We start from the raw sequence: 16,367 nt of genomic DNA on the forward strand, positions 1-16,367 counted from the left end.
CCTATGTACATTACGAAAAGGACACATCAAGGTGTCTAGCTGAGACTGCATCATACCATATTAGGGTACAAAAACAACACAAGCATTCGTGCTACCGCTCAAATGATGCATCAATGGTCCCAACTATTTACTTGTCCATGTAATTCTCCAACGCGTGTGATAAACTCGTATTTTTGTAGTTTTGGTTGATTGTTTGATGTGTCTATTCTCGGGTTTTATAGCTCGATTCATTAGTTTGCAACCGATTATATATCATCCCTGAGTTTGTTGGAAATGTGAAAGAAAACAGGCGAAAACAAGCTAAAAAGACATAATGCAAAGAAATCAACCCAAGGTGCAAAAAATCAGAGTTAAGTGAAGGTGTCGACACTACCACAAAAAAATTGGATGAGGACACTGTTTCATGCTATTAAGAATGCTAATTGTGTCTCTAATTATACCACCAGCGCTTCATAAAGTGTCGTTATATTAGTGTCCCAACTAAAATTATGGAACACAAATAGAAGCATCCTAAAAATAGCAAAAGATTAAGATAATTATACCTCAACTTATGGACGCTTTCTTTTGCGTCCTAAAAATTACGATTATTTTATAAAATTTCCAAACGGTACTAATTGTGTCTCAATTTTTGTGTTTTTAGTTCGAACATACATGAAGTTAATAATGCTAACCATCCACCAGCGTGAAGGTACTCCCCTGAGTCCATATTGTAATAAAAATCGACTGTATATCAGAACATTCATTCTCACCTTGGATCCACCCTAGAGATTATGTCCAACGTCGTTTGCTATTCTTATTTGTGATTCGTTTCACAGCATTTTCAGCTTATTGTGTGCGCGAAAGTTTAGATTTTTGTAAGATTGTGTCGGGAGAAATGAACTAAATTTAATCAATATAAATGGAAAAAGTAGCTGAATAGTGGATAAAGGGTTTCTACCCCAATTTGAGTCCACACTAATCAAATTACACTACAATAAAAAATAAAATAAAAAATCATTAAAGACATTTTTTTAATAGTATAATTAAGGACACTAATTTATATTTCTAAATATACCACCAACGCTTTAAAAATCCCCCTTATTGTAGATATTCAAAAAAATTAGAGGATGCAAATGAAAGCATCATAAAAAAAACCAAAAACAAAAGATTAAATTAATTGGTCCTTAATTTTGGAACGCTTTCTTTTATGTTTTATATTATTGTTATTTTCTAAAACTTTCTAACACAAGTAGTTGCGTCTCAATTGCATCTCCAACAAGAAAAGATAAATGAAAGAGGTATATCATCTATTTAACTTCTCAAAAAGTGAAATATACCCTTCCAAAAAATATTACATTCCAAAGGGAAGAGGTATATAGAAAGGTAAATTATTTTAAAAAAATAAAATAATAGTACAAAATGTATTAAAAAACATAAAGTGCAATACCATCTCAATACCTTCCCCTTGAAGAATAGTTTTACATGAAAAGAAGATAAATATAGTAGTTATAAGATTTTACCATTTTATTGATGGAGAAGTAAAGATACCTCTTCAAAATGAAAAAATGTATAATACCTTTTCGAATACCTCTTCCTTCAGAGAATAATTTTTCATGAAAAAAAGATAAATATAGTAATTATATGACTTTATCTCTGTATTTATCTTTCCCTTTGGGAGATGCTCTTAGCGAAGGAGTACAAAATGTTTGATAAGGGAGTGGGCCCATTTATCAATCGCACAAAACATGGGACAATGATTGGAGAGTATGAACTATGAACCCAATCGGAGTCCACACTACCATTTCCCAACCCAATTTGAGTCCACACTTAATTTTTTATTTGTTCTCCATGTATGTAAAAATATATAGCAAGTGGCTGGTTATACAGATGGCCTCATTATACATATTTAAACTGTAGGTTCTTTAATTCATCGCAACGTACCACACAGCACACCTCAATATCTAATTGGTACCATTATACACACACACACGCAATTAAGGTGTATAAATGCTAACTACACACCTCTCTCTCTCACTCCCCCTCTTAACCTCTCTCTCATCCACCATGTCCGGTAACAAGAGCTGTCCGCTCTTCCTCTTCTTCTTCTTCATCATTCCTTTACTCGCGGCACAATCTTTTGCCGCAAACTCCACCATCCTGTCTTATGAAATCCAACCATTCATTAGGGTTTACAAAAATGGCACGGTTGAGAGATTAAGCGGAACAGATACGGTTCCTCCGTCTCTCAATCCAAAATCCAAAGTTCTCTCCAAAGACACCATCATCCAACCATCTCTCAACATCTCCGCAAGGCTCTATCTCCCTCGCTCCGCCCGAATCCGCAAACTTCCACTTCTAGTCTACATCCATGGCGGCGCTTTTTGCACTAGTTCCCCCTTTTCTGCCACCTACCACAACTACCTAACCTCCGTCGTCGCCAAAGCTAAAGTCGCCGCTGTCTCCGTCAATTACCGTTTAGCCCCCGAGCACCCTCTCCCCGCCGCCTACCAAGACTCATGGCTCCTCCTTAAATGGATCTTCTCCCACTCTAAAGAGGACTATGGCGGTAGAGAGGTGTGGCTGCGAAACAACGTCGATTTCAACCGGGTTTACGTGAGCGGAGACAGCGCCGGAGGCAACATAGCCCACAACGTGGTGGTCCGGGCCGGGTTGGAAGAAACGGGTCGTGTTAGGATCCGCGGGTTGTTCTTGAATTGCCCGCATTTTTGGGGGAAGGAGAGAATTGGGAATGAATCGAGAGACCCGAAAATGGTGGCGGTGGAGGAGAGTATTTGGATCCATGCATACCCGAATTCGACCGGGTTTGACGACCCGCAGTTGAACCCGGAATACGACCCGAATCTTTCGAAGCTAGGGTGCAAAAAGGTGGTGGTTTATGTTGCTGAAAATGACATTTTGAGGGATAGGGGATTGCAATATAAGAAGGCTTTGGAGAAGAGCAAGTGGGAAGGAGAGGTGAAGAGTGTGGATGTGAAGGGAGCTAATCATGTTTTCAATCTTAACTTTCCAGAAAGTAAAGAATCAAAAGAAATGTTGAAACATTTTGCGTTGTTTCTCAATGATAAAGAAAAGTTTAACTAGGAATTGAGATTCTAGAGAGTGAATATGTAATAAATTCAATCTTATTGTATCGTGTGCATCACTTGTATTTTTCTATGGTTGCTGGAAATTATCATTATTAATCACATATGTGGTGCTAATGGGTATGCACTATGCTCTTTAATTGTAATTAAGGAGTGAAAGTAGGTGGGGATTAATAGATTACTGCTGCGTGTTCAATTTATATGGTTCGTAATTTAGTGATAGGTTTGGTAGGAAATTTAATTTAGTTGTGTTTTTATGAAAACAATCACATGTGAAATGTATTACTGCGTTACGCTTTGTAAATTTCTTTTATAATGTGAATACATTTTTTTTTCTGTCGTAAACTTTCTATATTAATTTCAGTTATATTTCTATATGCATTCTTCATTGGAAAGCTCATATCTTTGTTTCTCTTTATTCCTCTTTCTGATTTCTTCATTCTAACTTACAATCGTGTTGTTTTAGTTCATGAAAATATATTTATCTGGTTGAAATAATTAAGAACCTTAATTTTAACTGTAATATTGTATTCATTTTATTTAGTGTTATTATATATTTTCTTGTATATTTAGACGAAATTGTCCCTAGATTATTCAGTCCCCCATTCAAAAAAAAGGAAAAAGAAAGATTTCTGTCTTATCAATACATAGGAGACTGATGTGCACGATTAACAATCCCATTGGACTTTGTACGGCTTTAATTATGGTATAAAACTAACAGCTACTAAATAAATTAACAGTTTTTTACATCGCAAATAATAATAATAATCATAATCATAAATACTGCCTTCGAAAAGAAATTGTTTTACAATTCGAGCAACACGTTATTTAGATACCTCATCTAGATCACCCTTCTATTGCTAAAACATTGTTAAATCCAAATCTCTATTATTAATTAAAACTGCTGAAGTTTATAGCAACAAGTTAAGATCAATAACTTATAAGGGGATATTTTCGTAACGTAACATTTTGAAATAGGTTGGAGATTGACATTTTGCCAATTTTGTTGCACAACATAGTTCATTGCCGCAACCATATCTATACTTAATTATATATATGCGTGACATGATTTATTACTATTAATTTAAGTTAATAATTATTGGTGTGTATCGCATCGCATGGAGGGAAAGTCTAGCTTCAAATAAATAATTTGATGTCATTAAATATATTCCACATCATGGTCTTCATCAATTATTATTAAAATAAACTCGATGACAAGTGGTTAAACATCAAGCCGCACATAAAGATCGCGATTACAAAATTTGCACAATTGCTTATTCTTAAACGTATATTACAAGAGTTAGTTATTATACACTCATATTTACATGTATCAAGTAAAGTATTACTACAAGCAAAGAGATCACGGAAATATACACTTACATACTGCAAGATACAGACAACCTACCAAACCTCATCCTCTTATCGGCACGACCTGAAATCTTTTTTAGGCAGAGCTCGCACACTGAGGGTGCAACGACGAAACAAACCCCAACTCTTAAGCACCTCTCTCGACTCCTCAACCTCTGCTGCTGCTTTAAGCTACAACTTCACTTTACAAGCTGAAAAGTTGGTGTCAAAATCACAAGTATGCACATTTAACGACCAAGTTACGCACTGCCCAAGTACAAGAAGCTTTTCCTCAAGATCCGATCCTTCATAATCTTGATCTATGCTTCATGTTACGAAGTGGTGACCTCCTACGAACAGAAGCAAATGGCTCTCCATTTAAGGAGCCAGAGAATTTGATATCCCAGCCTCCTACGTTCTTTGGAACACACGCATCAAAAAGGGCTTGACCAAGTACACTGTTTGCACTCAGACAAGGGGGGCTTGATCGATGAGGTAATCTATCTCTCGGTTCCTGCGCTGTAGAACCAAACTCTCTGCTGTTTTGATAACCTGATGAACTCGGCAAGAAAAAGTGGTCATTCGGTCTCAAGGCAACTCTTCTGAAACTTTGATTCGAGTCAACTGCTGCATTCTGGAGGTCATATATCAAGTCGGAAATTCCATCATCCATATGGGACCTCTCCCCAAGTTTCTGAAGCTTTGCAGAGAAAATTGAAACTGCCTGCTCAAGAAACTCCGTTACAGCAGCTGTATATTGTACCGATTGATGCTTGTAGCGACCTGACACGAGGCAAACAATAATGAGGACAGAACCCATAGCAAAATTACAAAGAGAATAACCCCCACAATGTTTATAGTGATGAGATTAGTAGTAAGAAACCAGCTTTTAACATACATAAAAAAACTGGGGAGCGTAGGATGTTTTCTCCAGATACAAGAGAACTTATTGGCATATCTTGTACAGACAAGGAGAATAACTCGAATAAACACCACCCCACAAATTAATATCAAGAACCAAGGGACATAAACCTTAATTAATCTCAAACTTTTAAAGACACGACTACAACGAATAGCAGCTTATCATTTTCAAGTAATGGCATAGGAGATGTAGAAGGGAATCGAAAGTTTAAACAAAAGGGAAAGATTTAGAATGACCTATGTGAACAGACGTATCGCACTTCATGACTTTCACATTGGCCCCTAAATACTGCAGATTCTGAGCAAAGTCGGACAGAGTTGAACATGTAGCCACATCATCATTTTGCGAAAATAAAATGAGAAAAGGGGCTCCCAATCCCTACATGAGTAACAGAGGTTAGAACAAATGGATCAAAAGCATTTGTGAGACATTAAAACAAAAAACTGAAAACTAACTAGAAGATCGCTTAATTGGGAGAACTGTTGAAACTTACAACTGATGAATACAGGGATTTCCAGTACTCTGCACGCTGGGAACCAAACCTGGTTATAAATAAAGCATCCAAACTTGAAGTAACACCTTTTGCAAATAATGATACTAGTTTTGACGATCCAGGCATTCTGAAGATGGAGCGGTGCAAAGCAAATCGAGCACCCAGGTCTTTAGTGAATTCAATAGGATCAGAATCATAGATCTGGCCTGAGATGCAGTTTGCAAGTATTCTACTATCCTCCTAAACATAACAACGACAATCATCAGGGTAATGTTTCTTTATCCACCAGTAACAATTAAATTTATTAGATGTTTGACTGCAAAATTACCAGGATCAGCTCCACATCAGAGCATCCTTCTATAATCTGCAAAATAGAGAAGAGAATTTGTTATATCAAGAAAATGCATTGCATTTCTCAAGAACATAGTTTAAAGAAATTCTAAGCATAACATAATACTGGTGCCTAACCAGTGCTTCATGTGATTTACTTTTCTATTAAGTGTCCATCTCAATACCTGAAGAAGTTTATACAAGCAAGCTTTTGAACCACCAGAGAAGGATGCAAGAACAACAGGACATATTCCACGCCTAAGTTCCTGTGTGTAAAAAAACAGAGAATATAATCATCAAGGGCAACAAAAATTGCATGTGGCAGTGATACCCAAATGTACCTACTACTAAACAGAACAACATATTATGAATTGTATAAGCATGGCCATACTCCACAATCAAAATCCAAACTCTTTTCATCTAATCATATTAATACAGTTCCCATACTCTGAAATAAGAAAAAGAGTGAGAAACCAGGGTAAGAATCACAATCCCCCTTGTCCCAACTTGAAGAAAAGGGCATTGCTTAGGATCATCTTTTATTTTCTTTTTTCTTTAAAGCTGCCCACAATTAAAGCTGTGAGAAGAAAGAAAATAGGGTAACACGAACCTTAACAAGCTCGTCAAGGACAGAAAACGCCAGTGATGTAGCTCTATCTGGAATAAACCTGTACAAAGATAGCAGAAAGTATAATGGAAAATACCAGTCACATATCACAAAGGACAATCATGGAGTAAGTATCAATTATATTAACCATCCCGCAGTCACATATCTGAACTACTTTAATATTAATCAAATCACGGGGACAAATCACAAAAATTTGGAGCTAAAATTTCAATTTGGTATCCATGGAAGGTACAGCTTACAACCAACCACTGTAACAAAATTACTCTTTGGAATTCTGTAATCATCACTGCTCGTTCTACTGCAGACTCAAATGTAATGACTAAACATCTCAGGAACTAGCAATTTCTTTTACAGTTATATCCGAGATGTTGAAAAGTAAAATGCGGAAAATAAAACTGAAGAACTCTTGAAGACTACATTGTAATTGATTTGAATTGTTGTGATACATATACATCCCTATTTATAGAACTAGAGAAGTAAATGTACCTAGAAACTAAACAATTGGAACTATAACACTATTAATGTTATATTCCTTGAAACTCTAAAGTGACCATTTCCAATATTCTTGAGACTCTCATATTATATTCCAACACGAGATACACATCTTCAACTTGCTGCAATCACTTCGCACAGCAACACAAGCACAACTGAAGTGATTACAGAACGCTAAAATTCGCAAATCAGCCAATAAAATACTCAGCTCATGAACGGTAAAGGCACAACGCTTCAAACACAACCACAATTATCTAACAAACGCAACAAACTGCATAACACATTAATTTTATTTTAAAGGACAAATAGATGCTTTTAATGATAAAAAAAATTACGGGTTGAGATAATCGGCGCGGGAAACGAGACAATTCCATCCGAGAGAAGAGTAGAGAGCTAGGAAATCCTTCAATTGAACATCGCCAAGCGAAACCCACGCAAAAACCACAACTATCCCCTTCACTTTGCATTCTTCTCTGCGATTCCGCACCCAATACAATTTACCGCCGCTGCTCATCCTCACTAAAGCCTCAAATTTGTGAATCCTTTAATGGTAAAAGTTTGCTGAATATTGAGGGTTTGGTCTGTGGACCAAAAACGGAGGGAGAAGGGAATCGTTGAGTCGATGGTGGTGAATGGCCGACTAGGATTGCGTATTGACAGCTCAGACGATGCGCATGCGCACCTTGGCGCATTTTAGGATATTCTATCGGCTATCCTGCGCCACATCCTCAGCCATAGTGATCCACTCTGAGAAAATGCTATTGGGCTAATCTTTAGTGGGTCTTGAAATTAAAGCCCAACTAAATAAAAGTAGATTAGTAATGCGGCATAACGTAATTATAATATTCCCCTCCCTCTATCCATTAAAGTGTAAATTTGGAACACGAATTTCAATTCAAAATTAATAAAATAAAAGCTAAGAAGAGAAAAGATAGTGAAAGTAACGTTAGTTGATATGAATTCATATTATTAATAGTGTTTATATTTCCAAAATTGAAAAGTTTATAGACTACAAAAGAAATAAGAAAGTAGTTCATATTTATTGGGGTATGAGGGAGTATAAAAATTCTTATAGAAGTGTATACAATGAATCCATACGTATTTATGTGACATCTGTACTATAGTGATGAAACAAAATAAAATCCACCACCAGTTGTATTAATGTTTTGCTCGAGTCTCGTCAACATATAAATTTTGTTATACTATATTCGAATGGAGTCAACCTTGTATTAATATGATTATCACACGACTAGTTTAAATTTTCTTTAGTTTATATATTTATATTTGTTTTCTCGGTTGTTCCTCAACCAATATTATTTGTTTGTCGTTTAAATATATATGAGGATAGAACAAGTTTGGTGGATATATTTGAGTGACTTGTTCTTCAATATTTTTGGACGCATTTTGTACTCGATTTCAAAATGAAATTCGGAATATTTGAAAATTAAAACCAAAAATACAACCAATCATTCAATTCTTGATAACTTCTGCCACGATTTTCTGGCAAGAGCACAACACCTACAGTTGTGCTCTTCCACAAGGACGAGCATAATTCAGTTTAAAATTCAATTAAACAAAAATATTTCCATAATATAAAAATTCATTAAAAAACCGAAATAACATTACAATTACAAATAAATTTAAAAAAACATAATTAAAATCCTAAAAATTACATAATTAAAATCCTAAAATTAAAAAAATCACTACTCGTTGCCGAATTTCGCCCACATGTGTTTGATTAGGTCTTCTTGTTCGTTGAGGAGGAGGAGCGGGGGTATTCGCCGCGACATATGCTTCGTAAGCGGCACGATGTTGTTCATAGTATTCGTGTTCTTCGCTCCGCTTCCGCCATAAGATGGGTGAAATCCATTTGAGATTTTGAGTGAGAGATGAAGGTGTAGATAGTTTGTATGAGAATTATGAATGAGAGGTGAATGAGAGATGATTTGAAGTGAAAAATGGATGATGAATGTGTGTATTTATAGATGATTTTGGGGAAAAATAAAATTCAAAAAATTCAAAAAAATTCAAAAAATGAGCAAAAAAATGGCCATATTTTTGGGATTTGGAAAATATTATTTTTATCGATTTTTAAAATTAAATACCGAATTTTTAATAAAAAAATTCAAAGGCAACGGCTATGCCGTTGGCCAATCGCTGCTCGCCACGTCGCCTACTCGCTGGCACGGACGTGCTCGATGCAGCGAGCAGCGCCGTGCCAGCGGCGCGAGCACAGCGGCGGCGGGTCTCGTTCTTGCCAGCGACACGGACGGACGGACGCCGTCCGTCCACCGTTGTACATGCTCTTAATCAATACTCCGTATATGTTAGGTGTGGGAGAAATGTAGTACTAATAAATTGAATAAAATACTCCATGAGATTAAACAAAGGAAAAGGTATTCTGAAATAGATTATGGATCTGTATTTGAAATGTAGATTCATGGAATATACAAATCCCAATAAGATCTTATAACAGTATAATTTTATTGAAACCAATACATAAATTGGAGGTACGAGGGTATAGCTTTATTTTTAGCCACAATTTCATTTCTAAGTTGTCATGTAGTAACACTTGTCGGCAAATCTCATTTCACTTAGAACACATACATTGCAGCCATAAAAATGATTTCCATTGTAAAATGTACTATATATAATCTTAATTTCTAAATTTTTCTCCATAAGCTTGATATTATATTGTTGGCGTTTGACTCGAACAACGAAAAATAAAGAATGAATGGGAATCGAGATAATGGAGATTGAAAGGCGTGATAATTTTGTGCAAATAGAATTAACAAATAATATTAAAAATTAAATTTTTCTCCAAAAGCTTGATCAATATTTTATATTGTTGGCGTTTGACTCCGCATCACCAATTAATAATAGAGAATGAATAGGAGTCGAATTAATGAGAGTGAATGGTTTAATAATTTGTGCAAATAGAAATTAACAGATAATGTTAAAAATTAATAAAATCCAAATTCATAATATTTAAAATTAATGTTGTGGTCGCCACACCTTCGAGCTGTTGCACCCACCAACTCATTTCAGCCGCTAGCTGAGCAATCAGTCACAGGTGGGATGGATTTTGTGTCCCCGCATCTGCATCCCTCCGTGCTTTAGTGGCGTCGCGGTCACAACATAACCGCGGCAGCTGCAGAATGAGGGCTAGTGCGTAGTGGCGAACGCAAAAATAAACATAAGTATGGGCTAAATTTTCAAATTTTAGCTTAAAAATAAATTTGTAAGCATCTTAGATTATTAATAAGGGTTTTATATAATAATGTTGGTAAAATATGAATAAATTTTAGAATTTCATAATAGAAAAAAAAAGTTTTAAAAAATGATTTCATTAGGGGCTAAAGCCCTCCCCATGTAGTTCCGCCAATGCTAGTGTGGATGCCCTCAAACTAACGTGTTGAGTACAAACTTATTCCATGATAAGGCTAATTTCATGCATAGGTCTAGGTTATAAGGTCTTACACATGTTTTAAGCCAGGTGTGTAGAAGAATTCACCAGGTCGAGGAATAGAGAAGGTGGGTTCCAAGGACCATGCAATTACGGTGAATAAGTGAGCAAATACGGAGGAAACAGCTAGACGGAGGGATCGTGAAGCTGAAGGGTAGAATGGAGATTTCTGCGAAGGTTTCTAGAAGATCCTACCGCACCTATATAAGGAAGGAAGCGTGCAATCTGGAGGGATCCTTTCGGTGGGGACCTCAGTAACAGATTTAGCTTGCAGCTCACTTCACTTCTACACACTTTTTGGTTTTCATGGGGAAATTGTAGGGTAGTTCTGGGTCACTGTTTACTAGTAAGTCGTTGAAATAACACCGTCCTCATGAAGGGCGAAGATACACTTTAATCGCTTTCATTTTAGTTTTCTGACGTGAATTTCACCGAGCTTCGCCGATCGAAGCCCGGCCCTGTTTTCTGTCGAATTTGCTTTAGTTTACGAAATTTCTGTTTTCCGCCATTAACGAGTTTTTGTTGATTTCGATTATGGATGTCGTTTACTTTGAGTTTGTTGATTGCTGAATTTGGTGAAATCGCTGGAATTGGGTGTTGATCGAAGTAGATCTGGTTGCTTGGATCCGGAGTGGATTTAGCATCCGACATTGTACCTGAAGCAGAGTGATTGAGATTTTTTCCTAGCTTTCGTGTTTTCATTTCATTCCGTCTAGTATATTTAGATCTGTTTTATTTCCGGTTGTTTGCGAGTTTCCGACGTCCGCATTTCTATATTCTGTTTGAATCTCGGTATTTGCTCTGTTTTCTTCATCTCCGGTTTTGATTCAGTTGATGTGATGCATGTTAGTGTTAGTTAAATGCTTTGTTAGTTAGTTGCAGCTTTTCTTCCGTACTTGATATTTCCGGAACTTGGTTGCACTTTTATTTGCGTTCTGTTTAGCTGTAGTTGGTAATCGTGTGCTCAATCTAGGAAGTAAGTTTAAAATTCTGTAGTTCTAAGGATGTTAAAGCGCTTCATGTTGTTTACAGTTTACTAGGTCTAAGCGTCTAATTTTGTGCCTAGGTCTAGAAGTAGAATACCTCAACCAAAGTTTGCGTGGCAGCAGCCGTTTTCTAACCAAAAATTCTCTAGATGCCTTCTTGCGCGTCCATCTTCGTGGGATCAACCCCTTGCTTCTCTATACTAGTCTATAGTATAACGGGTTGAGGGATCTTTGAAACACGAGAGTTTGTGTGTCCAACGACCGAGTCTTCTATATTCCCTTGAGTTCCTAGACCTAGTGATCTAGTGGATTCATTGGTCTTAGTGGCTCGACCTAGAACAGTAGAACACACCGTGCACACTCATCACACTCTGGCTCTTCATCCCACAACGGGTATCTGAGGGAAGTTGGAAGGTGTATATAATTCTCGTCCAACCCCAATTAGTTTGAGGCCTTTTGGGAGTGACCCAAAAACAAATCCGTGCGGTCTTGACCCAAAGCGGACAATATCAAATTGCTACTGCACTCGACAATTCGAACAAGTGGTATCAGAGCCAGGTTGCATGGGTCGGACCCAATATGACTAAAGGGTCGGGCCTGTATGACCCATGATCGAGTTCGGCCAAGCAGGGATAGAACTAGAAACCGAAATGAGCCGATGCTGAAATTTAACGATAAATATGTCAAACTGTGTGATGCTTTCGTAATAGTATTATCCATTTGCGATTACTTTGACTCGTTTTTAATAGTATTAAAAAGGTAGAAAAGAAAAAAATTAGTGGAATGTCCGTCATTTTATATACTAGTAATTTTATACCATACAAGCAGAATGTGAAATCTATTTTATCAAAACTAATAAAAGATAGTAAATAAATATGTATTTGGATAGTCCAAAAATAAAATATGAGATGAATAATAGTACAAAATATTAATCAATAATGTTATTATACAAATAAAAATAATGAAATTATAAAATATTAGTAATAAATAAATTGATTGATATAATATATTACTCCTAAAATTAATAAAATAATACAAGTAAAATGTTGAATGGTACGGTAATTGATTTTGAAACAATTTTTAAAAAAATAACAAATATTAGTAATATATTCCTAAACTAATAATCACACAAAACAAGAAATGGGATTTAAATGTCAGCTTTGTTACCGAGGTCATAATTATAGTATTTCCTATTAAACACCCTCATTTCTCTTCCCTCACTCTCTCTCCTCTATTTCTCCTGCACATCTTCTTTCTCAAGCTTTCTGTTTCTGTAAAAAATAAAGCAAAAAATCACTATAGGCGATTCTAAGAGGACGGCACCGGCCAAGCCCCCGCCGGAGCAGCGGCTTGGCCTATGCTATCTCCGTCCCTGCGGCCAAGAATGATCAAGTTCGAGTTGGGCCTGTAATGTCTGGATGCGTCGACTGCGCCTGTCTGATAAATAATGAGAGTGTGATAAATAACTCAGAGAATATAGGGGATAAATATTTGAAAATATAGTTTGTTTTTTCCTACCACTATTCTGGTATAAAAAGATCATTTTGTTGTAGCATTATATAATTGATTGATAAATTAATATAGTTATTTCTTTTTATTGTTTATAAAATCCATTAAAAGCAAAATTTCTTTTTTATTTATATTTTGAAACTTAGAGCATCCACATCCGTGCTCTTGCCAACGAGCACGGATGTGGGCTCATACACACTTTTACTCCCTACTCTTAGGCAAGTGCACAACACTCACATCCGTGCTATTCCGCAAGGACATGCTCAAGGGTCCCACCATTCTATTATTCAATTTAAATAAAAATATTTCCATAATATTAAAATGCATTAAAAATAACTGGAATAATATTACAAATTACAAAAAAATTAAAAATTACACAATTAAAATCCTAAAAATTAAAATTTTCTTCATTAAAGTCTTAAAAGTTAAAAATTCCATAATTTAAATCCTAAAAATTAAAAATTACATAATTAAATTCATAAAATTAAAAAAACCCACTACTCGTGGCCGAATTTCGCTCAAATGGATGATGAATGTGTGTATTTATAGATGATTTTGGGGTTAATTTTTTTTAAAAAAAATAAAAAAAAATTCAAAAAAATGATAATAAAATCTGTATATCCAAAAATATATATATTTTTAAATTTTTGGTATTATTTTCAATTTTTTTAGAAAAAAAGAAAAAAATGCCAACGGCCAATAGAAACGCGCCACGTCGCCCTACTCGCTGGTACGGACGTGCTTTTAGCTAAGAGCAGCGCCGTGCCAGTGGCAAGAGCGCAGCGACGGATAGCGGTGTCGTGCCGCTGGCACGGACGGACGGACAGCGGTGTGCTCTTCGCTGTGGATGCTCTTAAAGAGATAGTGTTATCAAAACCGGAATAAAGGTAAAAACTAATTACATTTGTATGTACACATTCCGACACATGTGAAATGTTTCCTATTTTCTCTCTTGTACTATGTGGATTACTATAAACAAGTAGAATCAAAACTATACACTTATCCAAAATTAAAGCATAACAACACTATTATGAATTTCATGCCGAAATACATGAGTAATAATAATGTAATGTACGAAAAGGCAACTTTTACTAAAAGTACAATGTTAATTTCAAAGCTATATTGTTTTGAACCAAAACAGCATATGTACTTATATCGTTTGAAAATCTGACAAGGCTTCATGCGCATGACAATGAACATTTCAATAGTAGTAGTATATATTTCATTTTTTGTGTCTCATTTTACTAAGCAATCCATCGATTAAATCAAATTGAGATTTTTTCATATTTTATAAAACTGGTGTCTAAAATAACGTTAATTATATCTTAAAATTTTCTACTACAAAATACAAACTCCGTGTAGAAATATCCATGAACCCAAATTACGGAAAAAATCAAACTAATGTGTCATAAAAATTGACGATGTGAAATCAGAATATAGATGACACAACGAGTTCAATAATTAAAACCGTAATTTTAATAATTTAAAATTAATGCTAAAAAAATAAAAATTCACTAATAATTTGAATTCATGATAAATTTTGGAATTAGTTAAAGTTTATGTGTAGGTACCAGTTTATGTGTGTGGAAAAAATTAATATTCGTCAATAGCTGGTGGATTTATGGCTTGATTAACACTTTTACTAGGAGTAATGTATAGAGGGATATAGGAGATTCAAACTCTAGTTATCGTAAGAATGTGAGAACCATTTTCATCTTATGGATCGTGAACATCTATGGTAGATGCATCTTCTTAATGAATGGTGCAGTTTCTCAGTTCGATACTAGAGTAAAAAAAATGTGATACTAGTAGTATTTTTAATACGGTTAAATTAGTAAAGAATGCAGTAAATTGCAGTAAATTCATAATGTTATGGTGTCGTTCGGTTGTCAAGACTTATTATCTTATAATTATCCATTTACGACCAAGTTGTGAGATTATTTTAGCTGGGGTGGATATGACCAATTATCATAAGATAATCCATTTAGGTCCTTAAGGTTAAGTTTGTGATATTCAATCTTAAGAACTAAACATAATATAATATTCAATTATACAATATAATCTTATAAACCAAGCATTCCCAATATTCAGTGCAGGCCACACATACCCATAATAAGATGTGTTTTTATGTAAATCTACTCTTATATATAATAGTATAATAGTAGTAGTATATCATTATATAAGTTTTTTATAAAACTAAAAAAATGAATATTTTATCAATGCGCCGTGCCCAATTTAGTTTATTAGTTAATGATACTCTGCATTGCTTCCTCATAGTTCCCACTCATTTGTATCTCCGCTCAAACATATGTCGTCTTTCTGTTTCATATTATATTATATAGCAGCATCATAGGAAAATTAATTTAACCACAACATTTCAGCTTTGTTACATAGTAGTAGTATTAGGGTGTCCACTATAAGCGTGTCCACTATAAGCCAGGCGCGGCTATAGCCTCGGCCGGGGCGATCTCGGAGCTATCTATAGTAGAGAGAACGTCCGCCCCGAGGCGGACAAAATTTCCGGGGCGGACGGTTGATCGACGTTTTTGGGTCGAGGATGCGCCGGTCCGGGGCGGACGGGGCGATAGGCGTGCCGGCCTATAGCGGGGCGGTGGTCGGCTCGCCTATCCAGGGCGGAATTTGTTTTTTTAATTCAATTTAAATTATCTATAAATACACCCCATTACATTCATTATTTTCACAACATTCCAACTCTTCATCACTCATACTTTCTCTCACTACAATTTGTGGACAGAAAATGGACAATTTGTGGAATGATGCGTGGAATTCTCTGATTCAAGAGGTGCAACACCAGGCCGCCGAGGAGGATGCGGCGTGCGCGGCGGAAGTGGCGGAGGCCGCGATCCCTCGTGCGATTACTCATCGGCGAATCATCCAACGAGACCACCTCGGTGCGCACAAGCGTCTAATGGCGGATTACTTTGTGGATAACCCCCGTTATCCACCCGAGATTTTCCGCCGGCGATTCAGAATGTCGCAACGGCTCTTCAACCATATAGCGACGAATTTGGCGGAGCGTTGCCGGTGCTTCACCATGCGGAGTGATTGCGCTGGCCGGATCGGGTTGTCTACGCATCAGAAGTGCACTGC

The 16,367-nt window shown here is 36.1% G+C and overlaps 2 protein-coding genes across 2 annotated transcripts; one reads left to right on the forward strand and one right to left on the reverse strand.

Annotated features, from left to right (window-relative positions):
* Nucleotides 1-2,015: 2,015 nt before the first annotated feature.
* LOC121754165 (probable carboxylesterase 7) lies at nucleotides 2,016-3,215 on the forward strand. The gene has a single exon (XM_042149514.1). It carries the CDS (start codon nucleotides 2,044-2,046, stop codon nucleotides 3,079-3,081), a length of 1,038 nt encoding a protein of 345 aa, XP_042005448.1. The 5' UTR covers nucleotides 2,016-2,043; the 3' UTR covers nucleotides 3,082-3,215.
* A 1,121-nt stretch (nucleotides 3,216-4,336) lies between these two features.
* On the reverse strand, nucleotides 4,337-7,970 carry LOC121755790. The gene is made up of 7 exons (XM_042151176.1): nucleotides 7,631-7,970; nucleotides 6,786-6,843; nucleotides 6,361-6,441; nucleotides 6,174-6,209; nucleotides 5,846-6,085; nucleotides 5,589-5,730; nucleotides 4,337-5,213 (listed from the first exon to the last, which is right to left on the reverse strand). Exons 1-7 carry the CDS (start codon nucleotides 7,807-7,809, stop codon nucleotides 4,738-4,740), a joined length of 1,212 nt encoding a protein of 403 aa, XP_042007110.1. The 5' UTR covers nucleotides 7,810-7,970; the 3' UTR covers nucleotides 4,337-4,737.
* Between the last annotated feature and the right edge of the window lie 8,397 nt (nucleotides 7,971-16,367).

Source organism: Salvia splendens, chromosome 11, assembly GCF_004379255.2.
Source record: "Salvia splendens isolate huo1 chromosome 11, SspV2, whole genome shotgun sequence".
NCBI classification, from domain to species: Eukaryota; Viridiplantae; Streptophyta; class Magnoliopsida; order Lamiales; family Lamiaceae; genus Salvia; species Salvia splendens.

Coding starts and splice junctions, on each gene's coding strand:
- LOC121754165 (XM_042149514.1), top strand. CDS start 2,044: ATGTCCGGTAACAAGAGCTGTCCGCTCTTCCTCTTCTTCTTCTTCATC.
- LOC121755790 (XM_042151176.1), bottom strand. CDS start 7,809: ATGAGCAGCGGCGGTAAATTGTATTGGGTGCGGAATCGCAGAGAAGAA. Junction 6,442..6,785: donor TCCTTGACGAGCTTGTTAAG/GTTCGTGTTACC, acceptor TTTTACACACAG/GAACTTAGGCGTGGAATATG. Junction 5,214..5,588: donor CGATACGTCTGTTCACATAG/GTCATTCTAAAT, acceptor GCCTCGTGTCAG/GTCGCTACAAGCATCAATCG.